This window comes from Panthera pardus, unplaced genomic scaffold (genome assembly GCF_024362965.1).
Source record: "Panthera pardus isolate Hobbes unplaced genomic scaffold, ASM2436296v1 HiC_scaffold_7, whole genome shotgun sequence".
Classification (NCBI taxonomy): Eukaryota; Metazoa; Chordata; class Mammalia; order Carnivora; family Felidae; genus Panthera; species Panthera pardus.
The window spans coordinates 18,875,533-18,902,380 of NW_026527002.1; the positions used below are offsets into that span (position 1 = coordinate 18,875,533).

The 26,848-nt window shown below is 35.1% G+C and overlaps 1 protein-coding gene across 1 annotated transcript in view; it reads left to right on the forward strand.

The window, feature by feature from the left end:
* Positions 1 to 26,848, forward strand: part of CUNH8orf34 (chromosome unknown C8orf34 homolog) — a 399,583-nt gene that overhangs the window by 299,840 nt on the left and 72,895 nt on the right. The window contains 2 exon segments of the mRNA XM_019453229.2: positions 5,069 to 5,154; positions 12,126 to 12,202. Coding sequence (XP_019308774.1) covers positions 5,069 to 5,154; positions 12,126 to 12,202 — 163 coding nt within the window.

Here is a 26,848-nt window from a genome sequence, read left to right on the forward strand (position 1 = left end):
TAACCCATCCTTATATTGGCTTTCTCTCCTTTTGTGTTTTACTCCCATGTCCTTCAATCCTGCCGCCCAGATCATACAAACACTTGCACATAAGCCTCTGTCTCATGCTCTGCATTAGGGTTAACTAGGCTAAGAGCTGCTTAACCCTAAATATACACAGGATATTTTTACCTCTTTTCAAGAAAATATAACTCTATTATCATATTCTATAGAAAATTCCTCATATATATAGGGTGAGCTCTATCTTCCTGTCATTATCTCCAAGGTGAACTAATCACTAGTTAAGAAATATCTTTTAGAGCTTACAATGTATCAAGTTCAACCTAAGCTAGGTTTTAGGGACAGGAAAATAAAATTCCTGCCTTTAAGACTTGGAATTTATTGACAAACAGACATCTGAACAGACAATTAAAATATAGTAAAGAAAAAGCCATGGTAAAGATGTGCATAGGTGCTAAGACTTCTGGAAGAAAAGCTTCTGAAAAGATAAGAATCTAGAATGAAAAAGTAGGATTAAGCCAAAAGTAAAATGGGGGAAAGTAAGTCACATAAGAGATAATTAAAAGCAGTGGTGTTTATGGAGTATAAAATAAAAGAAGAATTTGCAGAGATAGGTAGGAGTTGTGTGATAGAGAAACTCAAATGACTTGATAAGGAAGCCATAACTCATCTTGCAGGTGATGAAAATCCAGTAAAAATGGTAGTTCTTAAACTTTTTTGAGCCAAGGATTATTTTGAAAATCTGGTTGAAGTTATTGTCTCCCTGTCCAAAAAGAGCACATCTGCCAAAAACTTTTCATTCCATTTCTTGTGAATTATTGTGATTCTCATAAAACCTGCCCACAAACCCTCTAAAAATACTAATGTTAAGATCTCTTGCACTAAAATACTTAAACCATTAGAGTAATATGGTTGGGTTTGTTTTGAGTATGCTGGTAGCCATATGGAAAATGGATTTTTGGAGGGCCAGTTTCTAAGTATGACTATCTGTGAGGACATGACATAATAATCTAGGTAAATCAAAATAAGCAACAATACTATAGTAATGTATAAAGAAGTGATGGATTCAGGACATCTCCTTAGGAGGTGTAATTAGCAACACTGCAACTGATTAGCCATGTGGGATGCAAAACAGGGTGATGATGAAAATTAGTTTGCTTTTGGATATGTTGCCTTTGAGATGCTCATGGTGCATCCAAGTAAAATGTCCTTACAAAAATTTGAGCTGAGGATTCTAGATAAAGATTTGAAAAATAGCGATCTCTATGTGGCTAAAACCATGAGTAGATGAGCTGATTCAGGGAGGTGGTGTAAAAAAGAGTGGGAAAAGAGTGTTCATACAAAGTACAGTTGAAAGTTAAATAAAAACAAGGTGTGAAAAGCTCCTGTTTTATATGACAATTAGAAGGTTAGAGAGTCATTTCATTTCAGAATGGTAGAGACACAAACCAGATTAAAATAAGTTGAGGGATGAATGAAAACGGTGGAAGCAAAGATGCTGAATGAAGAATATTTAGGGAGGTTGGCTCAAAGAAGGATGACCAAGAAAAAGCAGCTGTTAAATGTTTGGGATAACTATGGGAGGGATTTTGTTTTGTGTTTGTTTGTTTTTTAAGGCTGAAAGACAAATGAGCTTGCTTCTATGCTGTGGGAAATGAACAGTGGAGATGAACAGAATCAATTGTAGTGGATAAAATAAATTAAGGTCCAAGAGGGGACCTTGGGACCCCTTGGGATTCAAGGATTCAAATCACCAGTCTAAGTGGATGGTCTAAGCCTTACACAAGAGAGAGAGCCCCTCACCCTTTGTGAATTGGCAAAGTGGTAAATACTGGTTGGGGTGAAGGTAATTCTGTAGGTGCTGTGTGAGGGAGAGTAGCAGATCTTTATTCCTTAACATACAGTTTTTCTAGGTGACCTAAAAAAGAGGTTATAGTTTTGTAAAGATTTTGAAAGGAATGGAAGACAGACAACCAAGAAGACCAAGTTTAAAGTTGGGGACCATTGACTTGTAACTCACCAATTCTAGAGTGTCCGATTTTCTCCAGCATTGCCCCAGGTGCACATGTATAGGAAAATGATGGATTAATACAAAATTAGGGTCTGGTTGGTCAGTAATGACAGGAGGATGTAGGTTCATGGGAACTGAGGACCACAAGTCCCAGCTGCGTAGTGCAGAACTGGAGTCAGGAGAGGCCAGATACCTCGGAGAAAATAGAAACTGGAGACCTGTATTTGATTGAAGAGAAAGTGTTAAGGATAGCGAGTTTGTAAAAGAGCCTAAAAGAGGCGAGAGTTTGTCGTTAGAAAACAGAACATTGGGTTTAAATATTGCTGATACGGACCAATTTGGGGTTGTCTGTCCTTGGGCTAGGGAAGGTGAAGTAGAAGGAAAGATCTCCAGATTTGAAATAAGGGATTTGAAATTAGTGGGTAGATACACAAGAACATGAAAAGCATTCAAGATAATAGTGACTTGAGTTGAAGAAGAAAAGTTTGAGTCTGAGCAAAGTCTTTACAGGGAGAAAGAAGGAAGGTTAATATTTCAAATTCTGTGTTATCTGAGGTCAAGGGATTAGGCAGTCTCCTTTGGAGAGGAGGCGCTGTCATGGTCTTAGAGGAAAAAAGGGATTTAATGTTCTGAGAAGACAAAAGGGTTTTGATGATGACAAGAAGGAGCAGGAAGCATTTTGTTTAGGGACTGAGAATGCAGAAGAGTGTTTCATATGGAAAAGGTTTTAGAAAGCAGAGAAAAGACTTGGGAGTATAAGTAAAACTCTTGTAGTGTAAAGAAAAAACAGATTGAACTTTTATTAAGACTGTATTTCCCGGACTTGCCCACATAACCCTTGTTTGCATAGTGCCTATTAACCTCTTACAGAAGTAGTGCTGTGTGGATTACAGCTCGGGAAACATTGGCAGAGCGCTCAAGGATAGCAGGGCTGCGAAGCATTCCACAATGCAATTGCTGCCAAATCACGGTAAATCCACCTCTTAAGGTATCTGGAGGGCAGTGTTTGGACAAAGATGAGCCAGCTCCAAGGCCACCCAGTTTGTTGGGTTGTTTGCATGGCCATTTATCTTTTCGACTCAGCAGAATTGAAGTCTGTGAAATCAGGGTCATTTGTAATTTATTTACATCTCTATAACATTAGGCTTATTACGGAGTATGTTAATAAATACTAAATATTTTTATGGAAGCTTTCAATAAGCAAAAAAAAATTACAACTTAGTTTTTATTTTTTGCTTCTTTCTGCCTTTGTTGGGTATTTATTTTCCATTTAAGTTTTTTGAGATACCTAAATTGAGATACCTAGATGTGTTGACGTTCATTGCCAATTTTGAATGATAAATTTTACTTATACCTTTCATATCACTTGTTTCTACATACTTTCTCTCTTTGAAACTTTGATGAAATGGTCCTAGATAAAGAAAATGCAGAAAAGAATATTTGATATTGTAGATTAGTAAAGTATTTAATATTGGAAATAAACAAAATAAGAAGAGATAATGGGCAGATTTGACATGTAGTTAAATCATTCATTTAAAAGTGATGCTGCTCTTTCGAAGTAAAATTTAAAACCTTAATTCAAAGTAAAGTCAATCAAAAAATATAAATTCACATATATTTGATCAAAAAGTGTTATGACTCTCAGGAAATTACCCTTGATAATTCTTTAATTAGCTTATGTAATACAGTAAATATGGTTTTGTGTATAAAAGGTAATATGTGAGTATTACTGTGTACTATATACAAAAATGTACAAAATTTAATACTGAAAAAAATGAAAATATAATTTATAATATTTACAATTACACAAAAGATAAAGAGTCATACATATATGCTTTAAATTGCAAAAGTAAGATGCAAATTATTTTGTGATTCCACTGTGGTATATAAAAGCAAAGATGTAAAATAGTTGAAAAGTTGAACTTTTTTTTTTTTTTTTTAAACTTTTTTTTTTTATTTATTTTTGGGACAGAGAGAGACAGAGCATGAACGGGGGAGGGGCAGAGAGAGAGGGAGACACAGAATCGGAAACAGGCTCCAGGCTCCGAGCTATCAGCCCAGAGCCCGACGCGGGGCTCGAACTCACGGACCGCGAGATCGTGACCTGGCTGAAGTCGGACGCTTAACCGACTGCGCCACCCAGGCGCCCCGAAAAGTTGAACTTTTGAGCATGGTGCAAGTGTGAATTGTACTTAAGTTTGTATTTTTAAAAATACTAATGCTATTTGTTATGCCTTTATTAATAGTCTCCCGTGAGGGCACTTGCCAGTAGCTCAATGCAAGAAAAAAGTAAGGCACTGATAGAAACTTCCAATCTCTGGATTATTTGATACATTATCCTCCAACATTAGCAGACCTTATTCTTAGGACAGAGTTCCAACAATGATGGATAACCACTCTTCTGATAGAGTGGTTTCATAGTATAATATAAATCCAGACTGTTTGAATTAGGTATTGCTAGTCTCACTATAGAAAGGTGCATACAGAAGCTCAGAAATATATTGCCCTGAAAGTATCCATGGGTCTTCCCTTCCTGAAGACCCAGCGTCTTGGAGAACCCCGGGCAGTCATACGTATTAGGAATCTTCACTGCCAGTGTTGAGACTTACCTTGATGTGCAGGCCTTTAAGCTCAAGTTTGGTTAATGTGGAGAACTGTGTTTGATAAGCTGCTATGTAGAAACCCTCTTCTGCCCCTGGACCCAGAAGCCAGGAGAGTACTCTGTGTGGGACTCTTGCTCTTCTTCCACTCACTTCCCCGTTGTAGTTTCAGTGAAAACATTTGCTTACAAACCTTCCTCCAGTGAGGCTGAGAAAAAAAGCAGATTCTGCCTACACTAATCTTGCCATGAACATAGGAGAAAAGATGATGAAAGACTTCTCCTTAAAGGTTAGAAAAGCAAAAACACTATATGACAAATGCTTTAGTAAAACTTTAATTCCCTTGTGAGGAAGCAAGTCTGATTTTAAGTTTAGAAGCGATGTCCTCGTAGTATATAGTTCACATTTCACAATTCAACACTATTTGAGGTTTCAATGACCATTTTTAATTATTTAGGCTTCAAGGAGATAACCTGGCAGAAAGGACAGAAGAGACGTCACAAGTACTTCTTTCTCCAGATGAAATAGTCCCAGATTCTTTGGGTAAGTTTTAAATCCAACAATATTTACTGTAACTTTAGTGGCACTTGAAGATTAGAAAGAAAGAAAGAAAGAAAGAAAGAAAGAAAGAAAGAAAGAAAGAAAGAAAGAAAGAAGCTAAAACCAAAGATCTCACCCCACACCAAATCATGGTAATGGCCATTCACATGTCCACCATTCCCTCAGGCTGTGTGCGTCAGGAGGTTAAGGGCAAAGGAGAAAGGAAGCAGGATGTGTGGATTCTTAGGAGCAGCCTCTTAATGTCTGTGCCTGTTTTAGGTACAAACAGGTCAACTATATGTTGGCTACTCGCCAAATTTTGTCCCTAATTTCAGCTTGCTTTTGTAATGTACATTGCTTATTCTCATTTTCACATCATTGAACCCTTCAGCCTTGCCTGCCAGGATGTCAACATCATACTTGGTTTTCCTCCCTCTGTCTCAGCCCTATTTTAAGTTGGCCTCGAATCATGTCAGTGTTACCTCAGAATTCCCCCTCCAAGCCAGCCTCCTCCTCATTTCCCCTGACACTGCCTAGTCTGTGTTTTCGTCCTCTTCCTCTGCCAAGGGTAACAAACCTGTAAGTAGGCACTCCTTGTACTATCTTATCTCTTTTTAGTTCATTAGCTTTCTAAACATGAAGATGCTTATTTCATTCTATTTTCTATGGGACAAAATTCAAACTCCTTCACACAGGATATTAAGATCATGTCAGGGCACTTCAAAATGTTGCCTGAATAAGTAAATAAGTAGTGTAATGCCACGACAATGACGTCTAAGATAAATCACTGCATCATTATTCAGTATTCTAACTCGATGCAGTTGTTAAATCCAATTGGGCTAGTTAGAAAAGAGACTATAGAAAAATATTTTCCTTACATTTGGATAGAGAAGGACATATTAAAGAAGATGGGAAAACACGGGATACAGGAGTGCTGATGCATAGGGGCACTTGTACCCCAATGTTTATAGCAGCACTTTCAACAATAGCCAGATTATGGAAAGAGCCTAAATGTCCATCAACTGGTGAATGGATAAAGAAGTTGTGGTTTATATACACAATGGAATACTACGTGGCAATGAGAAAGAATGAAATATGGCCTTTTGTAGCAACGTGGATGGAACTGGAGAGTGTGATGCTAAGTGAAATAAGTCATACAGAGAAAGACAGATACCTTATGTTTTCACTCTTATGTAGATCCTGAGAAACTTAACAGAAGACCATGGGGGAGGGGAAGGAAAAATAAAAAGTTTAGAGAGGGAGGGAGCCAAAGCATAAGAGACTCTTAAAAACTGAGAACAAACTGAGGATTGATGGGGGGTGGGAGGGATGGGAGGATGGGTGCTGGGTACTGAGGAAGGCACCTGTTGGGATGAGCACTGGGTGTTGTATGGAAACCAATTTGGCAATAAATTTCATATTTAAAAAAAAAAGAATAAGGTGGGAAAAAATCCCTTAACATTAAAAACAGTATTTTAATTCAACTAGAGTGTTAAGAATTCCTGTTCATCAAGAGATGTCTGAAATAAGTAAATTGATAAGCCATAAAATAGCAAAATACACTTACAACATATTTGTCACTGATTAAAGATTAATATTTAGAATACATAAACAATGTACAATTTAATAAAGATCAACAAACCAATAGAAAAATAAGCAGCAGATACGAATAGATATTTCACAGAAGAGGAAACACAAATGGCCAATGAGCACATGAAAAATGCTTGACTACTTTAGTAATCAAGGAAAGGCAAATTAAGACCATAGAAGGATGCTGTTTTACAATCTTTGGCTTGTGCCACGGCAAAGGCAAAGGCAAGTGCTGGTGAAGACAGAGATCAAAGGAAACTCATACACTATAGGTGGGGTATAAACAATTTTGGAAACAGTTTTCCATTATTTTAAAATCTTGAATATTCATATACTCTAAAGCTCAGAAACTCTACTTCTGGGTGAATATCCTTGAGAAACAAGTCTCCTGTACCATAAAATGTGAACAAACTTTGTTGATATGCTGGTGGACAGGAAAATGGATACACTGTGGAATTATTGCATTATAGGAAACTGCGTTTCAAGTACACACATAGGATGAATGAAATCAGAAGTGTGCTGGTAAATGTTAACACAGCTTTCTTTGGAAAGAAAGCCCTGATTTGTAGAGATTGATGCTTTCGATGATGTAAATACTCTCACCATATCTGATTTAAAGCAACTGGTCTGAAAATGACAGTGGGTCTTTCAATTCAGTATGGGCAAGTCACAGCTCTCAATTGAACAAGTCTTAAAAGCATAATATTGATTGAACAAAAGTAAGTCATAGAATGCATTTTTGTAAAGCTCAAAACTAGCAAATCTAATTAATATCTTCTTTAGGAAAATATACATAAGTGATAAAACTATATTTAAAGAAGGGAATTAAAGACTCAAGATGATGGATGTCCTCAAGGGATAAGGGAAACAAGGAGATGGGATAAGGAAGGTGCTCACAGGTATATGTAGGTTGCTGGAAATGTTCTAATTCTTAAGTTAGGAGGTGGTTTGAGGTGTTTAGCACTGTGCTTTGTAACCTAAATATACTATATATATATATATATACACACACACACACACACACACACATATATATACATATATATATATATATATATATATATATATATATATATGTATGGTATACAATTGGCCCTTGAACAATGTGGGTATTTGGGGTGCCAATCCCCTGAACAGGCAAAAATCTGAATATAACTTTTGAGTCCCTAAAAACTTAACTGTTAATAGACTACTGCTGATCAGAAGTCTTACCGATAATATAAACAGTTAACACATATTTTATACGTTGTATGTATTATATACTATATTCTTATAGTAAAGTAAGCTAGAGAAAAGAAAATGTTAAGAAAGTCATAAGAAAAATACATTTATGGTACCGCACTGTATTTATTGAAAGAAATCCTGTGCAAGGGGACCCATACAGTTGAAACTCATGTTATCCAAAGGTCAACTGTATATACTTTTTTACATGTCAAATATTAACAACATTAAACATTAAAAAACAAAAAAACAGGGGCGCCTGGGTGGCTCAGTTGGTTGAGCATCCGACCTCAGCTCAGGTCGTGATCTCACGGTCCATGGGTTCTAGCCCCACATCAGGCTCTGTGCTGACAGCTCAGAGCCTGGAGCCTGTTTCCGATTCTGTGTGTGTCTCTCTCTCTCTGACCCTCCCCCGTTCATGCTCTGTCTCTCTCTGTCTCAAAAATAAATAAACATTAAAAAAATTTAAAAAAAAACAAAAAACAAAGTATTGTGGAACATAAACCAATGTGAAGGTAGCACAATGCAGGAAATGATAATAGTTTCTATATACCTAAATCTCTTGCAGTACTGATGAGATTACACACTACCATGATAGACCTTTAACACTGACAGTGAAAGTTGAACAATGTGGTGGTACTAGGAACATGGAGGACCCAGGTTGGCCGTTTGGTGACACTGTAGCTTTTGGAGTGTCTGGCTTGTTCTCACTGGTAGTCTTGCATGTGTACCTTTACGTAAGCCATCCTTTCCTGATTCATAGTAAGTTCTTTCTCCTTCCCTCTGCCTATTCAGATCCTATGTTCTAAGATCATGTCAAGTTTCCCTGGTGCCTAGCCCCCACCAATGTTGTTTGTTTGTTTGTTTGTTTGTTTTCTTTTTCCTTAATAGTTTTTTTAATTACTTCTTGTGTTTTCTTCTCACTCGATTGGATTATATGCTTCTTGAGGTCCTCTTGTGTTCCCCATTATGCCTGTATAAAACTAGACACAAAACAGATATTACTTAATTACTGGCTTTTTAATTTTATCAAAACCACTGAAATCCACTAATCCACCAAGGAGATATATATCCTTCTACAATCACATTTGCATAATAACTGAGTATTGTAGGGATTTAATTTTTTTTGGAAAATTTAACGATGCATCATCACTAATATGTGGTTGATTATACCTATTTGCATCCACTGGAGGAAAAATATTCATTAAGTTCCTTTCTTGAATTTCTTACACCCTGAATTTTTCACATTCAAATATTCGTAGACCTAATCAGCAAATGACAAAATATAAGTTTCTGATTCAGTACACTCTTTTTCACTTAAGTTAGATCATTAGATTCAGTTATTAAATATTTTTGGCATTATCCAAATGTGCTGATGTGATTTTTATGTGAACTGTACATCCAAATTGAGCTTGGCTCAGTAAACATACATATTTTTATGTGTAGGTATAACTTTCTGCATAAAAAACCTGTTGTGACATAAAACAGGAAGAGTAAAAATAATGAGAGGAAGAAGTTGGGTATACCTAAACATTGTGATAAACTCTACAGATTTCTAGGTTCCTGCCTGCATGCCCAGTCAACCACACTGGCTAAGCTTCTATTCTGAGTGCTGCCAGATACTCTTAGATTTTGAAAAAAATTACTTTATCTTCCTATCCTTTGGCTTCTTCTTCTCTAAAATGAAAAGACAAGACAAACTCTCTAATATTGAGAAACTTAGGTACTCATTTCCCCCTCCATGTGATTGAAAAAAGCTCAAAGTTCATTGTTTGTATTTTGAAAATCATTTATACTTTATTAGTAAGTAAGTAAGTATACTTTTATACAGAAGTTGTTCTGGAGCAGACAGAGCAAAAAAGCTTGCACATATGTACCCACCAATTACTGTTAATAACCAGTGAGCTCAGAACACTTAAAAAATAGAGTATGCTCCTCCATGCATTAAATGCTAAGATTTTATTTTCATGATGTCTATTGTCCCTACTGGTATATTAGACTGATATTTTGGCACTGGATTTGGACTATTTACAAGGGTCCTTTCAACTCAATACTGTTTAGTATGGTCAGATATATAAATTTGCAAATATTGTGGTAGCACTTCATAATTGTTCCTCTAAACTAAGTTGAATGGACCTCTCTATATTGTAGATCTCACTGGATATGGCACCAGTAACCAGGAAGAATTCAACCAAAACAAGAACAGAACAGAATGTAAAACCAAAGAAAGCTACCACTACCTTCTCTTTATAAATACTAATTTCTCTTTAAAAAATTAATCCTGTAAAGGTATTCAAATATATTCTGAGAGAGATAGTCATAGAAAATTATCTTGCTCAACTTGTTTTGAAAGCATGAAGTTGAATACCTGGCACAGAGGTATTTATTGAATTTAAATGAATATACAAATACACAAATAAGTGGATGAATGAATTGATTAGTACATACATGCATCAAAAATCAAACAGAATGACAATACTCTTTAAAATTAACTCACTGAGAAGAACTTCAGAACTCACTTATAGTGTGGTATTTCTAAATTTAAAAATCAACAAATTCACAAGAGGGTTGGTTTTCTTTTTCAGTATATGAAATAATTTGCTTTGTAATATTGAATAGAACATTTTAATATTATGTACTAAGTCAATATTCTACTTACATAATACTTTCAACACATAAGTGAAACAAAAATTAGTGAGTAAATACCAAAATTACACTATTATTTGCTCTCACAGTTATGTAGAATATAATTCATCTTTGCAGTACTTAAATTATGCTAATTTATACATTCTAATTTAAATAATCTACCTACTGTCACCCTTACAACTGGGTTTTAGTAGATAGAGGTTCAAGTACTCATCATAAATGAATTAATATTTTTGAACTTGGTGTAATTCTCATCATCTATGTTGATTTTATCAACAAAAATTTGCTTCTTTTTTATGTCATTGTTCTGTTTGGAAGGGCAGTAGATAACATTTTAAAATTCATCTACAACTGGAGAAAATATGTCATTCTCCCAAAGTTAGTTTTATGTTGGAAAGAATTATGTGTTCTAAAATGAAATCTACATTTACATCTAGATAAACTATGTGCATTGGGATTTAGTAATTTTTCTTCTTGAACCTAAAACTTTGAATTATTGGAGACAGAGCTCCATGGTTCAAAAGCTATGATTATGGATTTGTGCTAAGCTTTCCATGGTCTCCCTGGTCTTAGGTGACCGTTAAGGGTTTGAAGGATTTAATGCTCTGATATTTTTCCCAGAGTGCACATTTTATGCAGCAGACAAAATCTGCCTGCATATGTATGTGAATCTAAAGGAAAGTCTTTAGGGAATCATGGCTCTTTCAAATATTAATAAATATAAGAAATCAATTTTAAAAGTTTCCAGTGATTTAAAATACCCTCCTCTTAACTGATTTTTAAAATTTGAATAGAAGGTTATTAAAACACAAAGTCTTTCTAATGCTCCACATATCTATACTTATTGCAGAATTATTTATAACCCTTAGAATTCCTTGTTATCATTAACTTAACTCAGCAGATATATGGGAAGGCTTGCCATCATTTTATTCGTGTATTTGAAAGCCAATACTCACTCCTCAAGGCGAGTCAGGCTAAGTAATTACAACTTCTCGCTTGATACTTAAAATGGAAAACCCACCACCCTTTAATAGTATGTGCCTTTCTCCAAACTTTTCATAATTTGCCATCCCATTTAATAAGGAGAACGCAAATCTGTGCTTAAGTATAGCACCGATATATTTTGGCTTAAATATAGCCAAAAATAAGGGGAGAAAAGATAGTTGGTAGATAAAACAAACAAATATAAAATTATAAGACAGAAAATGGACATTAAATAAAAGTTCCAACAATGAGCTGAATCATCCACCAAAAGAAAGCTCGCTCTAACATAACTGTAGCTGTTATACATTTTTGATTTCATTGTGCCATTCTAAATTAGAAATACGGAACATTTTTCGTATGTTGTCTTTAAGCTAAATAAATAACATTCTACACTTTATTCTAGCTCACAGACACTACAATTTTTCAATAACCAATTCAGTCATTTTAATATCCTTCTCATAATAGGTTCATGTATCACAGTGTTAGTAAGCAATATGTGACAATAATATATTCATTCTTTTTGTAAAAAATAGATTCTTTACCAGGGACTGAAGAAGCACTAATGGAAGAGGGGGAAGAATTTGAGAAAGCGTCTAAATTGACAGGACCTGTAAGTACACTCATTTTCTTACTTTTTTTTTATTCCTAAAACTAATGTATATTACCAATAGGAAAATCTAAAAGGAATAGGAAATAATATTCTTTAAATTGAGAAGTATCTTCAGATGTGCATCTGGTATATCCCACATAGTCATGCTGAGTGCTTGTATCAGTAGGTGGTCAGCTCGATTACAGGTATACAAGTGAGGCTGGACTTAGCTCTTTCAGCAATTGGGGAAAAAGATTTGAATAAGTTAGGAAAAACTAAGTTCTGCTTATTAACTGCTGGTTTGTGCATGTGAATATTCTAAAAGATTATGAGCTGCCATGCTAACCTTCATTATGTTTAACTATACACATCTTGATAAAAATCATATGTTTTGCATATCCTGAATGTTTACATATAACATAAGCTTACTATTATTGGTTGTGAAGTCTTTGTGATAGTTTTTGCTACACTGTGTCTCTTCAATAGGGTAGATTGGGAGAAAACCATTAGGTTTAAGATTTTCAATCAAATTTAGTGTTAAAAGAATAAACACAGAAAACATAAAATCTGCATGTAAATTCCAAATATAAAGTTCATGAAAGACTTTAAGTTGCTATCAAAGTCTTGCATCATCTTAAATTTAATATTTAAACTGGGTTTATACACTACAATATTCTCCTCATTAGCCTGCTAAGGCAGCTGTAACAAAGCACCACGGACTTGGGGGGGCTTAAACAACAGAAATTTCTTTCTCACAGCGCCGGAGGCAAAAGTCTGAGATCTGAGTCTTAAGATTGGTTTCTTCTGAGGCCTCTCTCCTTCCTCTTAACTGATCTCCAGATATTAAAAGCTGGTAGCATCTCTCATCTGAGACTTTTTTTTCTCAGCCAAAACACAATCTGTTCTTTCAACAAATTCTTACACTGTAGTTTTCAAAGATTTCAGTACCTCTGATACTTTCTCTGAGCATATTCCTGTTTGCCAAGCTCCACTGTGAAGTGTTGGTTCTGCCACAACCAAACCCAGGGTTCCGAATAGTGTTCCCACATCAGAAAGTATCACTGGGGACGCAGTTGATACAAATATTATTTTTGGATTATAATCTGGGGTTTTATTAACTTTTTAAAAAGGAACTTTCTGGCATTTATAAAATTCAGAATGTTTGGATAATCTCATGATGACAAAGGCATGTCACCATTCAGGTGGTGACAATGTTTCATTCATTACTGTTTGCAAACAGTTTTTAATCATCTGTGAATTTTGCCAAAGTCCAGGTATCTCCCTCATATGTAAAAGAATGCCACTAGACTCTTTTCCTAATCACTTTCTAAAATCAAGATAGATCCTGTCCCATAGTATTTGGCTTGCCTACTAATCCCTAATAACCCAAAGGGGTTATTACCCAAGTGATTTCAAACTGACCCTGAGAGATTTTCGCTTTCTTTTCACAGTGCTCACAAAGTGCTTTCCTAATGCAAAGATTTGTTCTACGCCAATTTAGCTTGTTTTCACTTATCTGTTATTAGACTTTGGATTCTTAAAGATTCTACGATTCTATTTAATGTCAAAATAACTAATTCTTTTGAGAAGTATGCCGAATATAAATAATACATGTATAAATTTATATCAGGACCCTGAACATAATTTCTACTTGACAGCTGCTTTTATTACGAAGAAAACATGGATTACAAAAAAAATTCAGATGATACTTTAGAAGCAAAATCCCTAAATAATATTTTTTAAGATTGTATTTTTGGTAAATCAAAGAGAAAATTGTGGCTTTATCTAAATATTAATGGAGAATTGGAAGGAAGCTAAACTTTTTTCGTTATTACCGTAAGAAATGCAAAATACTTCAAAGCAAATTTTGAGTCACATCCTGTAAAAATATAAACATGCCACAAATGTTGAAATCCATCTAGAGTAGTTTCAACACATGCTGTCTTATTTGCTAACTTTCCATGTTGGGCATTGGATATTAATAAGTAGGTAAAAGACTCTTGAAAACTGTTTTCCCCAGTGGCTTAACTTGTGTTTAAAATATTTTGTGAATATTTGAATGAGGTAAAGGCAACATTTGGATTTACATTTTTATCCTCCCCCAAATAAACAGGTCATTTTTTTGAAATTTCCCTTTCCTCCTCCTCCTTCTGCATTCTGAAATGTCTCTTAGCATATGTACATGTTATGAAGTTTAAAGCTAGATGTGCCAGATAAATCTATTTATTAAAAATGAACCAGCAAAAAGAGACTCTTAGGAAGAAAATACCAAGCAGCAGATTCTGATTATGGCCGTTAGCTCACAAATAGAGTACAGACATTTTTTTTAGATCAATGATCCATAAAGATTTAATGTCAATGATTTTTTAATTTCACAATTTCTATATCTTTCTCAATCTTAAAAATTGTATTTTGTTTTGAAAGTATGAAACACATATATGAGTCTAAGGAGAAGATGAAAAGATAATTTAAAAAGGCATTTAACATTCAACATCTTACTTTTTTTTTTTCTTTGTAAATCTCTTCTTTAACTTATTCTTTAGTCAATACCGATCAGCCCATCATGAGCAGATTCCCATAAGATTTTATGTAAGTAGACATCATTTCCTAAAGTAGAAGAAAAATTTTAGAAAGGACTCCTGTAGGGAAAGTTTTCAGGAGGTACTAAAAGTTCTATTTTGAGTACATTTTCCTTGTGAAGAGCTTCATCTATTGATGAGTTATGTTTAACTACAATGATAGTAGTAATAATAATGCTACCACATATTTCTACAATATTTTTTGTTAAGCATTTTTACATACTTAATATCAATCGTCTCTGAATTTTGCAAGTCCTTATGTATGTAGGATGGACAACCCTTCAGTGAAATCAATAGTACTCTAAGTTTTAGGTGAGTATACCGAGCTTCCAAAAGATCTGGTGATTTGTCCCATGTCACACAGAGAAGACAGAACTGAGACTTCTATTTCCCAGTGCCTCAAACTCTCATGGAACTTGTCGCGTCCGTACAGTAACTAAGGCTCTAGGGTCACTATTAAATAGCACATATAAATATAGAAAAGATGAAAATTAGGCCATTATCAGCCACCAATATCAAAGGTAGAATTATTCATTAGATTAAGTAGATAGTATAAAAGTAGAAGTTTGAGGTACCGGATCATGACAGGCAGATTTTTTATAATATTTATATTTTTTAGTTTATTTATTTATTTTGAAAGAGACAGAGAAAGTGTGAACAGGAGAGGGGCGGAGAGAGGGACAACCAGAATGCCAAGTTGAGAGCCTGGAGCTTTGATATGGGGCTCGAACTCATGAAACTGTGAGATCATGATCTGAGTCGAAATCAAGAGTGGGTCGCTTAACCGACCAAGCCACCCAGGCGACCCCATGACAAGTAGATTTTTATGAGTGGAAAGGATCAGTAAGTTTGGAACATAAAAGACTAGTTTTGCTTGGGTCCTTACTTACCGTAGGCGTCTGAGAAACCATTGCAGCATGATAAGAAGCGGGATCTTAATATTAGCGGGGGACTTGGAAGGAAAGGGAAAGGCAAAATAATAACACGTTTCAGAAAACATTCTTATGACAAACTTGATTCAAAAGTGACACAGGTGATTCTGGAATCATCTGGATTAGAGGCAAACTTGGATTACTTTTGATCTTGACTAATATTGTGCTTTGTTGGTTAGTAAATAAAAATTTTTGTTTAGTGATGTAGCGACAAGTGGATGGTGTCTCTCTGTCTCTTTCTCTTCATTGATTCTTTCTACTTGCACTCACAAGTAGTAAGGTGTAGACTTGATTGTCTGAAGTTGAAATATCCAACACATACCACATTTTCCCTATATCTCGTGAATATGAAGTTTAAAAAGAGTAAGTTTGGGTTAGATGTAAATATGATTCTCTTTTGATAACAACTATAATTGGAAGGCATGAAGATAAACACATGCAGACTTCTGGTAACACATACAACTGATGTACAAATTCGGAAAAGAATTTCGATAAGAAGAACATTGTTCTAAATGAATTTCTTTTTACTGGAAAAAAAATTAGGTGAATCAGTTGTGGTCAACAACACTTTATTCAGCCAATGAAGTGCATAGGTAGGCAGAGTTCCACCAGCATTTCTAGTCCCTGTCTGATTGTTAATTAGTACCATGGAATCTTCTTTCAATAAATCCTGGGTGCCCTTGGGAATTACGTTAAAAGAAGAATTCCACTACATACATGGAGCCCTGATTGCTGAGAATGAAAGGAAATTTTGCAATCTGCTAAAATCTTATGACTTTTTGCAATATGTAGGTTGCACAAACACCTTTTATTTCTCCTCTCTAGAAACCAACACACTGTTTTCAAGCCAAATAGTGTGTGTCCCCATGGAGATTCATTCCTTTTATCCCATTTCTTCTTGCCAGATCTTTATTTCTTCTCTCATAAGACATGCCAAAAAAGACATAGACATTTACAAGATATAAAATTATAAGATTACCATGTAGACTTAACAAGAATTGTACCAGTTGCTTTCCAGTATAAACCACAGGTAAGAATATTTAGGGGACCATTAGACAATTTCTTTATGAATTTTGATACTCCTACTTTCTATCTTGTTTCTGACTAATATTCTTCCCTTCAGGAAAATTTCATCTTTTCATTCTTTTCTCAACTCGACTATTTAAATGTTTCCAGTAAACGTCTTCTAAATTCTTTTTCATACCCAAGTATAATTTCATGATAAATAAATATTGTTACACATATTTTGGAAGGTTTATAATTCTGTGTACATTGATTTAAATAGCTGGTCAATGGAAACAATGTTGAATGAACTGGCTAATGAACATGTTGCAATTTTTTCTCTTATTATGTGTGGAGAAAAAATAGACACCAAGTAGCATTTATGGAATTAAGACTAAGCAAATTTCAACTGTACTCTTGCAAAGTAATAAAGAGAAGAAATGGATGTCATTATCATCTCTCCAGATAGAACTAATAAGTTAGGGTGGATTTTGTCTCTTGAAAGATACTGTGGACAAATTGCTGGCAACTAATTGTAGCAATGAATTGTCTGCTAAGTAACAGCAATTAGTACGTGTTTTGCTCAACTCTGTAGGATTTTTACCATTTCTTTTTTCTTCTAGCCTGGGGAATTTTGTTTGGTCTTTATCATCCACAGATCTAGGACACCAAAAATACTGCTTAAAATTAAGTACTATAGTAGGAAAGTTATCTGACTACATTTTGGAATCTAGTGAGATTTTTTCCTTTTGACATTTCAGGTCTGTTGATTTCTAACACATTGAAGATGGAAATATTTGCCTAAACCTATGCAAATATTATTTTTTAAAACACTTCTATGAATTTTTAAAATGTAACTTCTAAATGTTACATTGGCATTGGGGAAAAAATGGCCTAAGATGATAAATTATGACATAATAATTGTTAAAACATTGATTGTTTTAATTGTTTAATTTTGTTTTTGAGATAGTTGGAAGGAAGAATGACCTAATATGCACTGATGTAGAGCAAGAAAAATTGATTTCTAAGCAAATCATAGGCATGCTGTTAATATCCTGAGGTCTCAACCCTCAATGAGTCCACTAATTCTTATAAATATGATGGGCAAAAGAGAAAATACATCTTGGCATTCTCAGTATTTTGACTTTATTGCTAATTCTTTTTTTAGGGTGAGAGTAATTTATAAAGTAGCTAGAAATAACTCTAAATATAACATCTACATAGAAAAAAATGATAAAACTTCACTAAAAGATATAAAAATGACCTAAATATATATAAAATGTTGAGTGAGAAGATACTATAAAAATTAACAATTTTCTTAAATTTTTACATTTAATGCAACTTCAAAATCTCAGCTTAATTTTCATAAACCTTGATAGATTCATTCTAAAATTCATAGAGGAAATATAAGGCCCAAATACCAAAGACTGTATGGACAGAAAGGAGTGATGAGAGTTGACCGGCAACACCAGAATTAACTACCGGTTCAGGAATAGACAAGGGGACCAATGGAACTAACAGACAAACAGCCCAAAAGGCTCATAGCAATATAGAATTTGCTAAATGAGACGGCTGACATTATAAATCAGTGGGCAAAGCGTAGAACATTCTACAATGCTGAGACAACATATATACAGGGAAAAGATGATACAGTTTAGAAATTTACCATACTTAAATCAAAATACAGAGAGATTAAAGGCACATTATTTTTATTCTCAAGTTAGATAACTAGTGCTAATTCTTTATTAAAATGATTGCCAACTACTGAAAATTTCATTTTATTGGGGTGTAAATAGACTGAAGAGGAAAAAAAGCAATATGGATTATGTTTGTGTAGTGAGGTAAAAACCCTATATATACTCTGATTAGGAAATGTGCAGGGTGTGTGTTGAAATGGCCTATTTTTGTGCGAAACATATTAAGTTAATATTAAGTCACTTAGTGGAGATTAAAAAAAACCAGGAAGATCCCCCCAAAAGGTTTTCATTTACATATCATCTTCTTCTTCAGCTAAGAAAACTACATAGATTGCATAAAAATGATTGGATGCAAACTGCTTCCTGCAAAAGCTTAAACATCTGTGGGCTTCCTTTCCCTCTGAACCACAGTGATCTTACCAAGGTCATTTTTTTTCTTTTTTCTTTTCTTTTTTTTTTTTTTCATATTATAAGAAGTGGTCACATATAAAGTTTGAGTGTCAGGAATGTGCTGATTCAAACTGAAAAAATACTATATATTTTGCTATTATGTTGACCTAACATGATGTATATTAAAAGAGCATTAGGAAAAAAATTTATTTTAGGCATTACGTTTGAAAGGATCTTGACTGTTGGGTCATACTGAATGACCATCCCTTTTTAATACAGTGAACTCTTTTTCTTCTTTTCCAAGCATCACAGATTTTTAAAGAGATTTCCAAATGTTAATAAAATATGAACATCAATCACAGCATTCAATGTGCAAAATATTTTTCAGCTACAATTTGCTTTAACTTTCTGGCATCTCTGTTACAGTTTTCTTTATTTCAAACTTGTTTATTTTTATTTCAAAAATATAATACTATTTATTGTATAAATTCTGGAAAACCCAGTAAAAATATAACTTAAAATCCAAAATCATGACATATAATGATGAATTGTTATGTTTTAGTTTTCCAGAATTTTTAAGCATGTATATGGGTAAACATGTCCTATCATAATAGGACTGTAGTCAACAAGCAACGTTACATTCTTCTTTACATAACATAATGACAATAGTCTCACATAAAATTCTTTGTAAATCTAATTTTAAAACCTGTATATTACTGTATGCTTGCCTGTTAAAAATTTTTTTTTAATGTTTATTTATTTTTGAGAGAGAGAGGGGAAGAGGCAGAGAGAGGGAGACAGAATCTGAAGCAGGCTCCAGGCTCTGAGCTTTCTGCACAGAGCCCGATGCGGGGCTCAAACTGTGAAATCATGACTTGAGCTGAAGTTGGATGTCTAACCGACCGACCTACCCAGTTGCCCCTATTCTTACCTGTTTTGGTATCAATTAGATCAATATCTGTATCTTTTTAAAGTTTAAGAATTTAATTTTAGTGTCAAACCATAACACAGAGATGTTATATTTGATTTAATGTTAGATTTTTAGTCTGATTATGCCCAACTGGTTTGTCCCAGATTGATGATGTTCACGAACTAGTGATAGATATGTAGGGATCTAGGCATTCCAGGCCTCCTGGTAACTGTTTTGAGGCCCATTCAGCTGCAAACAGACTATTCCAGACTCCACTGTGTGTTGTACAAGTATTATTTTCTATGTTTGGTTTGATGTGAAAAGGACTGAAAACACTGCTTTGGGTCACTTCTGAGATTTTGGGCTTGGACATAATGCTTTGGAGACCAACCATGCACAAAATCGTCAGTGTCTCAGTGTTTTCTTCAGGCTAGATTCTTTTAAAATTTTTAAAAAAAATATTTATTTATTTTTGAGAGACGGAGTAAGACAGAGTGCAAGCAGGGGAGAGGCAGAGAGAGAGACACAGAATCCAAAGCAGGCTCCAGGCTCTGAGCAAGCTGTCAGCACAGAGCCCGACATGAGGTTCGAACCCACAAACCATGAGATCATGAGCTGAAGTCAGATGCTCAACTGACTGAGCCACCCAGGCGCCCCTAACTGAGGCTAGATTCTCAAAAGAGTATGAACTATTTCAGGTTCTTGATGCATAACCAGAAAAAGTCCGTTTGCCATTTTAACCAGAAATCTCCAAAACCCTTAATAGAATTAAGTATGCTCATGAATAAACAAAAAATTCACAAAATCTATTTATCATACTGATAAATGTAAAATGGAACATCTTTGGTCCTTAAAGTTAGATTTCTTTGTTTACTAGTAAATTTCTTTGATTACTAATGGATAATTTTTATATATATATGTTAGACACATGTGATTTCTATTTTTTATGAATTATTTTTCTTTGCCATTGACTATACTTCTTTTGGGGTGTTTGTTTTCCCGTTGACTTATTAGTATTTATTAGACATTAAAAATAATGACTTGTTCCACCTTATATTTGTGGTAAATATTTTCAGTAAATTTTTTTGCCTTTTAATGTTTTCATGATAGTTCTTTAAATTATACTGAAGCTATACTTTTTCTTATTTCTTTCATTCTTTTTAGACATAGCTCTCCATTTCAATATTAGATAAACATTTACCTAAAAGTTATTTACATTTCCCCTGAAATTCTTTGTATCAATTTTGAGTTTATTTTGGTGGTTGCTGTGAAGCATGGATCTAAATATAGTCTCAGACAACATTTGCTAGTGTCATTTGCTTTTGAGAACCATCCCTTTCTAATTAGTGTGAATTTTTTCTTTTCACTTAATTCACTAGGTATAATAATATCACAACTAGTATTTATTTAATTTTAATTTTTGCCAGGTACTTTATAAATATTATTCCTCATTCTTTGCCAATAAGTCTTAATTATTTCCCAGCTGACAGATGAGGAGACTAAAATTTAAGATGTGATAATTTGCCTTGGGTTTCTCAGTTTGTAACCCAGCAAGCCAGGATTTTATTTGCCCCAAATCAGGGTCTGCTTACAACTATTCTACCACCTGGGCCGGGGAGAGTTAGCCTCCGTTGACTTGCATACTATTTTTGTTTTAGTTATTGTAGCTTTACATGTTTTAATATCAAAGAGATAATCCCCTCACCTTCATTCTTCTTTTCCAAAATCAAAGAATTTAACCATCATATAATAACTAGCCACTCTTTATCACACCTCTGAAACATGCCTTTTGTACTTTTAAAAATACAGATTTAGGGTTTTGATCTTTTTTTTTTTATTTATTTTTTTTCTAATTTTTTTTTTTTTTTAACGTTTATTTATTTTTGAGACAGAGAGAGACAGAGCATGAACAGGGGAGGGGCAGAGAGAGAGAGGGATACACAGAATCAGAAGCAGGCTCCAGGCTCTGAGCCATCAGCCCAGAGCCCAACGCGGGGCTCGAACTCACAGATGGTGAGATCGTGACCCGAGCTAAAGTTGGACGCTTAACCGACTGAGCCACCCAGGCGCCCCTAGGGTTCTGATCTTTTTTTTTTTTTTTTAATTTTTTTTAACGTTTATTTATTTTTGAGACAGAGAGAGACAGAGCATGAACGGGGGAGGGGCAGAGAGAGAGGGAGACACAGAATTGGAAGCAGGCTCCAGGCTCTGAGCCATCAGCCCAGAGCCCGACGCTGGGCTCGAACTCACGGACCGCGAGATCGTGACCTGAGCTGAAGTCAGAGGCTTAACCAACTGAGCCACCCAGGCGCCCCCGGTTTTGATCTTTTGAGAGAAGTTTGGTGTATCCTTTGCCAGAATATAGGAACCTACCAGTCAGTTTCTGCAGAATATTTAGTTTGCTTATATAAAAAGCATTTCACCAATGATTTTTGCTGTTTCTGAAAAAAGCTTAAATAATGTTTATGAAAATCTTATAAATTAGAGACAGAATTGATATCTTAACATCCAGTTATTTTGTTCAGGATATTGGGACATTTTGATTTGGAAATAACACAAGTTTTTTTGGGAAAAAGGGAAGCTGAGTAATTCGCAAATAAATATCTCTCTGTGATGTCACAACTATAAAAAGGTATTTGTATTTCTTAAGCATCATGAGTCAGATGCCTGTATTTATTTTATTTAAATCTGAATTTCTAGAAATTGTCATTTTCTTTTTAAACTTTATGGCTTTTAATATTTATCAAGAAAGTATTTGCATTTCAATAGTAATACAGCACACATGTCATAACAGGAAATTTCTAGAAAGATTGCTTAATCAAAGAAGAAATATAAAGGGTTTATTGCCTAAGGAGACAAACTTTAAATGACGTCAAGAAAACATAATCAAGAATTAGCAGGCATCTTTACTTGGAAACCACAAAAGTTGAGAAATATCCATGTAGAGTCTACTCTTCAAGAAGGGACAAAAATATCCCAGTCTGGAGGAACTGCAGGCCAAGGACAATAAAATGAGAGTGGACACTACTTCAGATCTTAGACATACAAGTCATATATCTCTGCCAGGGACGCCATTCCTTTCCATTTGTCTCTTTCCTGTGGTTCCACCACTTGAGGTCAACTTGGGGGAAATCCATAATGCTTTGGTGGATTTGCCTCACTAGATTGCATTTCTGGTGGATCATAGGATGCATGAACTCTTCCTGACTCCAATTTTGCTTGCAGTCTTTTCCATGCTCAACATATCCTCCACCTCCAAATCTCTTCTCTTTTCATTTCTTTCTTTTGACCAACCACCCTTGTCCTTGGTAGAGATTTCTTGCTACAGATTGCCACCACTGTTTCTCCCAGTCTAATCTAGGAAGCTGGCAACCATTCTAGATTCCACTGTCTGCATCGATCCTGGGTCAGGGAAGTCACACTCACCATCTTAACCTCTCTGCACTACTCGGTGTGAATTTATTTGTCCACATGAAAGTCCATCCCAAGAATTCTCCTCTGGCAGGCAGTGGACTACAAACCCTCGAGGAGGCCAGGTCTTTCCACTTGAGACTCACTGCTATAGATATTGACTGTTATGTAGAAGGGAAAACTGGTTGAAAAAGGCTAGCAACTCTCTTAGACTGTATTTCCCTTGAGAGCAGGGACTCTGGCAATAACCATGTGAAATGCTTCAGCTTTATTTACATTAGCTTACTTAAAATTCTATAGGGGTGCCTGGATGACTCAACGGGTTAAGCGTCCAACTCTTGATTTAGGCTCAAGTCATGATTTCACTGTTGTGAGATTGAGCCCTGTGTAAAGCTCCATGCTGGGTGTGGAGCCTGCTTAAGAATCTCTCTCTCCATCTCCCTCTGCCCCTCCCCTGCTTTCTCTCTCTCTCAAAAAAAAAAAAAAAAAAGTGTTAGAATTGTATAACCACTCTGGGAGGTAAGTTTATCTCCATTTTTAGATGGAGACACTGTCTTATTGAAGGTAAATAACTACCACTAATGATGGAAGTACGATTGGAACCTCCTATAGACTAAATGTTAGTATCCTCTCAAAATTTATATGTGGAAACCTATTCCTCTAATCCCCAGTGTGATGATAATTGGAGGTGGAGCCTTTGGGAGTTATTAGGTCATAAGAGTGGAGACTTCATGAATGGGATTAGTGCCCTTGTGAAAAAGACCCCAGAGAGTTCTCTTGCCTATTCTGACCTATGAGGACACAACAAGAAGACAGCCATCTGGGAGCCAGGACATGGGCTCTCACCAGACAACACACAGAATCTGCAGGTACCTTGATCTTGGACTTACCAGTCTCCAGAACTATGAGAAGTGAATTTCTGTTTATAAGCCACCTAATCTATGATATTTTATTAAGGTAGGTCAAACGGACTGAGACAGGACCCAAAAGTGGGTGACTGTGGCACTGCTGGAATTCAAGTCATTTCTTTCCACTTGTTTTTGGAGGCCAAGGAGCAGGCATTAGTGCTTAGGAGAGGACCATTCTGGCCCGGTCTCCTCTCTAGTGAGAGCAGTTCCAGGATTATCTGTTTTATACATAAAACTTTGGTGTAACATTTGTTTTGAAAATGTGACTTGTCCTGCTATAAACAAACTTTGAAAATTACTGTTTAGATTATTCAGAAACTTGAGTATTTATTTTCTCGTAGAGCACTAACATTAACATCGAGCTATTCCTTTTACATCACGTGAATGTTTTGTCTTTTTTGTTAAACACTTTTGAGGGCTCAAGGATTGAGAGAATTATAAAAGCTTTTTCTTCACAAGGAAATTCATATTAGAGATTTTGAATGCTTTTAAAGTCCTGGAAAAATCATGTTAGGTTTGGTCAAGTAACAATGAAACACATTGAATTACATTAAGCAGAAGGATCGTAAACTTTTTTAAGACTGATAAAATGGGATATGGGGCAGTTATAATTTCTTATTCTTTGCATTATTTACAAGTATGTCTGATGAATTCAGTCCTCATAGAGTTAATTATTTGACTGCATCTTTGAATTAATCCTCAATTTGAGGGAAGGAAAAGAAATAAGACCACATAAATGCAGTAAGTCATGAACAAATGAAAATGGTCAGAAATTCATGAGGAAGTGTTTTATACTTAGAGACTGACCCTCATCAATCTTATCAGTTTTGTTTTTAATGACATTAAATTTTAACTATCTTACTCCTGATCCAAATTTTTAAAGCACCAAATTTCCACTTTACCTTCTTTTTGTGATACTGCTTATTTATTCAAATTTTGTCCATGGGGGCTTTTTCTACAGAGTGGTTAGTTCGTGACCTTAGAGTCAAGAACAGCTCTGTAGCATTTAGGAAAACCTCCTTATTCCACTGTTGACTGGCTTCCTGCTGGACAACAGAATACTGATGTTCTCCATTTCTTAGACTAGTGACTTTTCCATACAGCTGTTGACATAAAAGGAAAGCAAAGAAACTTACTAAATCCTCTTTTATATATTGGAGGGTCAAGCATAACATATTCATTTTATCTGTGGTTTTTTAGTCTTTGCTCAGCCATGATGTGCAAATGTCAAATAAATAGTTGACTTTTGATGTGTTTTCACACAGCAGTAAAACAGACTGTAACAAGGCAAACTTTGTCTTTACACATCTCTGTAGCTGGATTTCAAAAATCAGTAACTAACATTTATATGTTTATAAAATGCTTTTATATTATTCCAGCAATCTTGGAAGTAAGCAGTGTTGTTATCCCCATTTTAAAGATGTGAAAAGAAGCTCAGACAGAATAATTGCCCCAAATCCCATAAAACTAGAATTTCGTTTGGCTTATCCTGAATGTCTTTTAGAATTTGAGCAAATAGATGGCAGTGTAGCTTGCAAAATCACCCACCAAATTAGTTCAGAGATTTTCATGGTATGGATTCTGAGATTATCAGCATTATGATATTTTTACCAAGAATATAATAAGTAGAAAGTAAAATTTCTATTATAATGATTCATATTTATCTAAAGATATTCAGCACCTAGCACAGTGCCGAGAGGAGGAGATGCTCAATTAATGGTTGTTGGATTGAATTAAGGGAAGGAAAACCACTCTGCGAATATTTGGGTGTTCTTTTATTTCTTAGCCACTTTTTCCAAAGGTCTGATGTCCTAAATAGAATATAATGGTGTGCTAGAACATAACAGCACAACTCCTTTAACCGCATGTGAAGCCGCAGGTCTTCTGTCTTGCGTACCCTCCAATTTGCCAGAGCATGTTGCTTAGGCTGAGGGTTGTAAGATGATGTGGGTCTGAATAATTTCCATTTCGTGGCCTTTACTCTCTTTGGAAATTTCTCCTTTTGTCTAAGTAGGTAACAGTGCGTCCTAATCAGATGTTTGAATGTGATGGGATATCATTACTATCATCATGGTTATTATGTCAGCATAACTTTAAGTAATGGAGTTGTGCTCAGGGTGACATTAGAGACCAGGAAGCCCCAGTACCTTCAAGACATGTCCTTTCTTCTAAAACAGGCTTGGAAAGTGCTCCCTAAGCAGAATTCCCTTGAAACTGTCTTATTTTTGAGCTCTTATCTTATGGAAAAATAAATGCCCAATGTCTTCAACCTCTTTACCTATTGGCGCTTCCATTTTCTGTCCTTAGTGGAAACATGAAACGGATGATCCCCTACTTACGATGGTTCAACTAACGTCTTTTTGTTCTTTTGTTTTTGACTTTACCGTGGTGCAAGAGTATTATGCATTCAGTAGAAACTGTACTTCATATTTTGATTTTTGATCTTTTCCTGGACTAGCAGTGTATGACATGATACGGTATGGTATAGCAGCGGTGGCTCCCAGTCAGCCATGGAATCACGAGGATAAGCCACCGGTGCACTCGAAACCATTCTGTACCTGTACAACCATTCTGTTTTTCACCTTCGACACAAAATTCAATAAATTTCGTGAGATATTCAGTGCTTTACTGTAAAATAAGATTTGTGTTAGATTATTTTGCCCAATTGTAGGCTAAAATAAGTATTCTGAGCACATTTAAGGTAGGCTAAGCTAAGCTATGATGTTTGATAGGTTAGATGTATTAGATGCATTTTCAATTTAGGATATTTCCAAGTTACAATAGATTTATTGGGATATAACGCCATTGTAAGTCAAGCAAAATCTATACTTTCCCAGG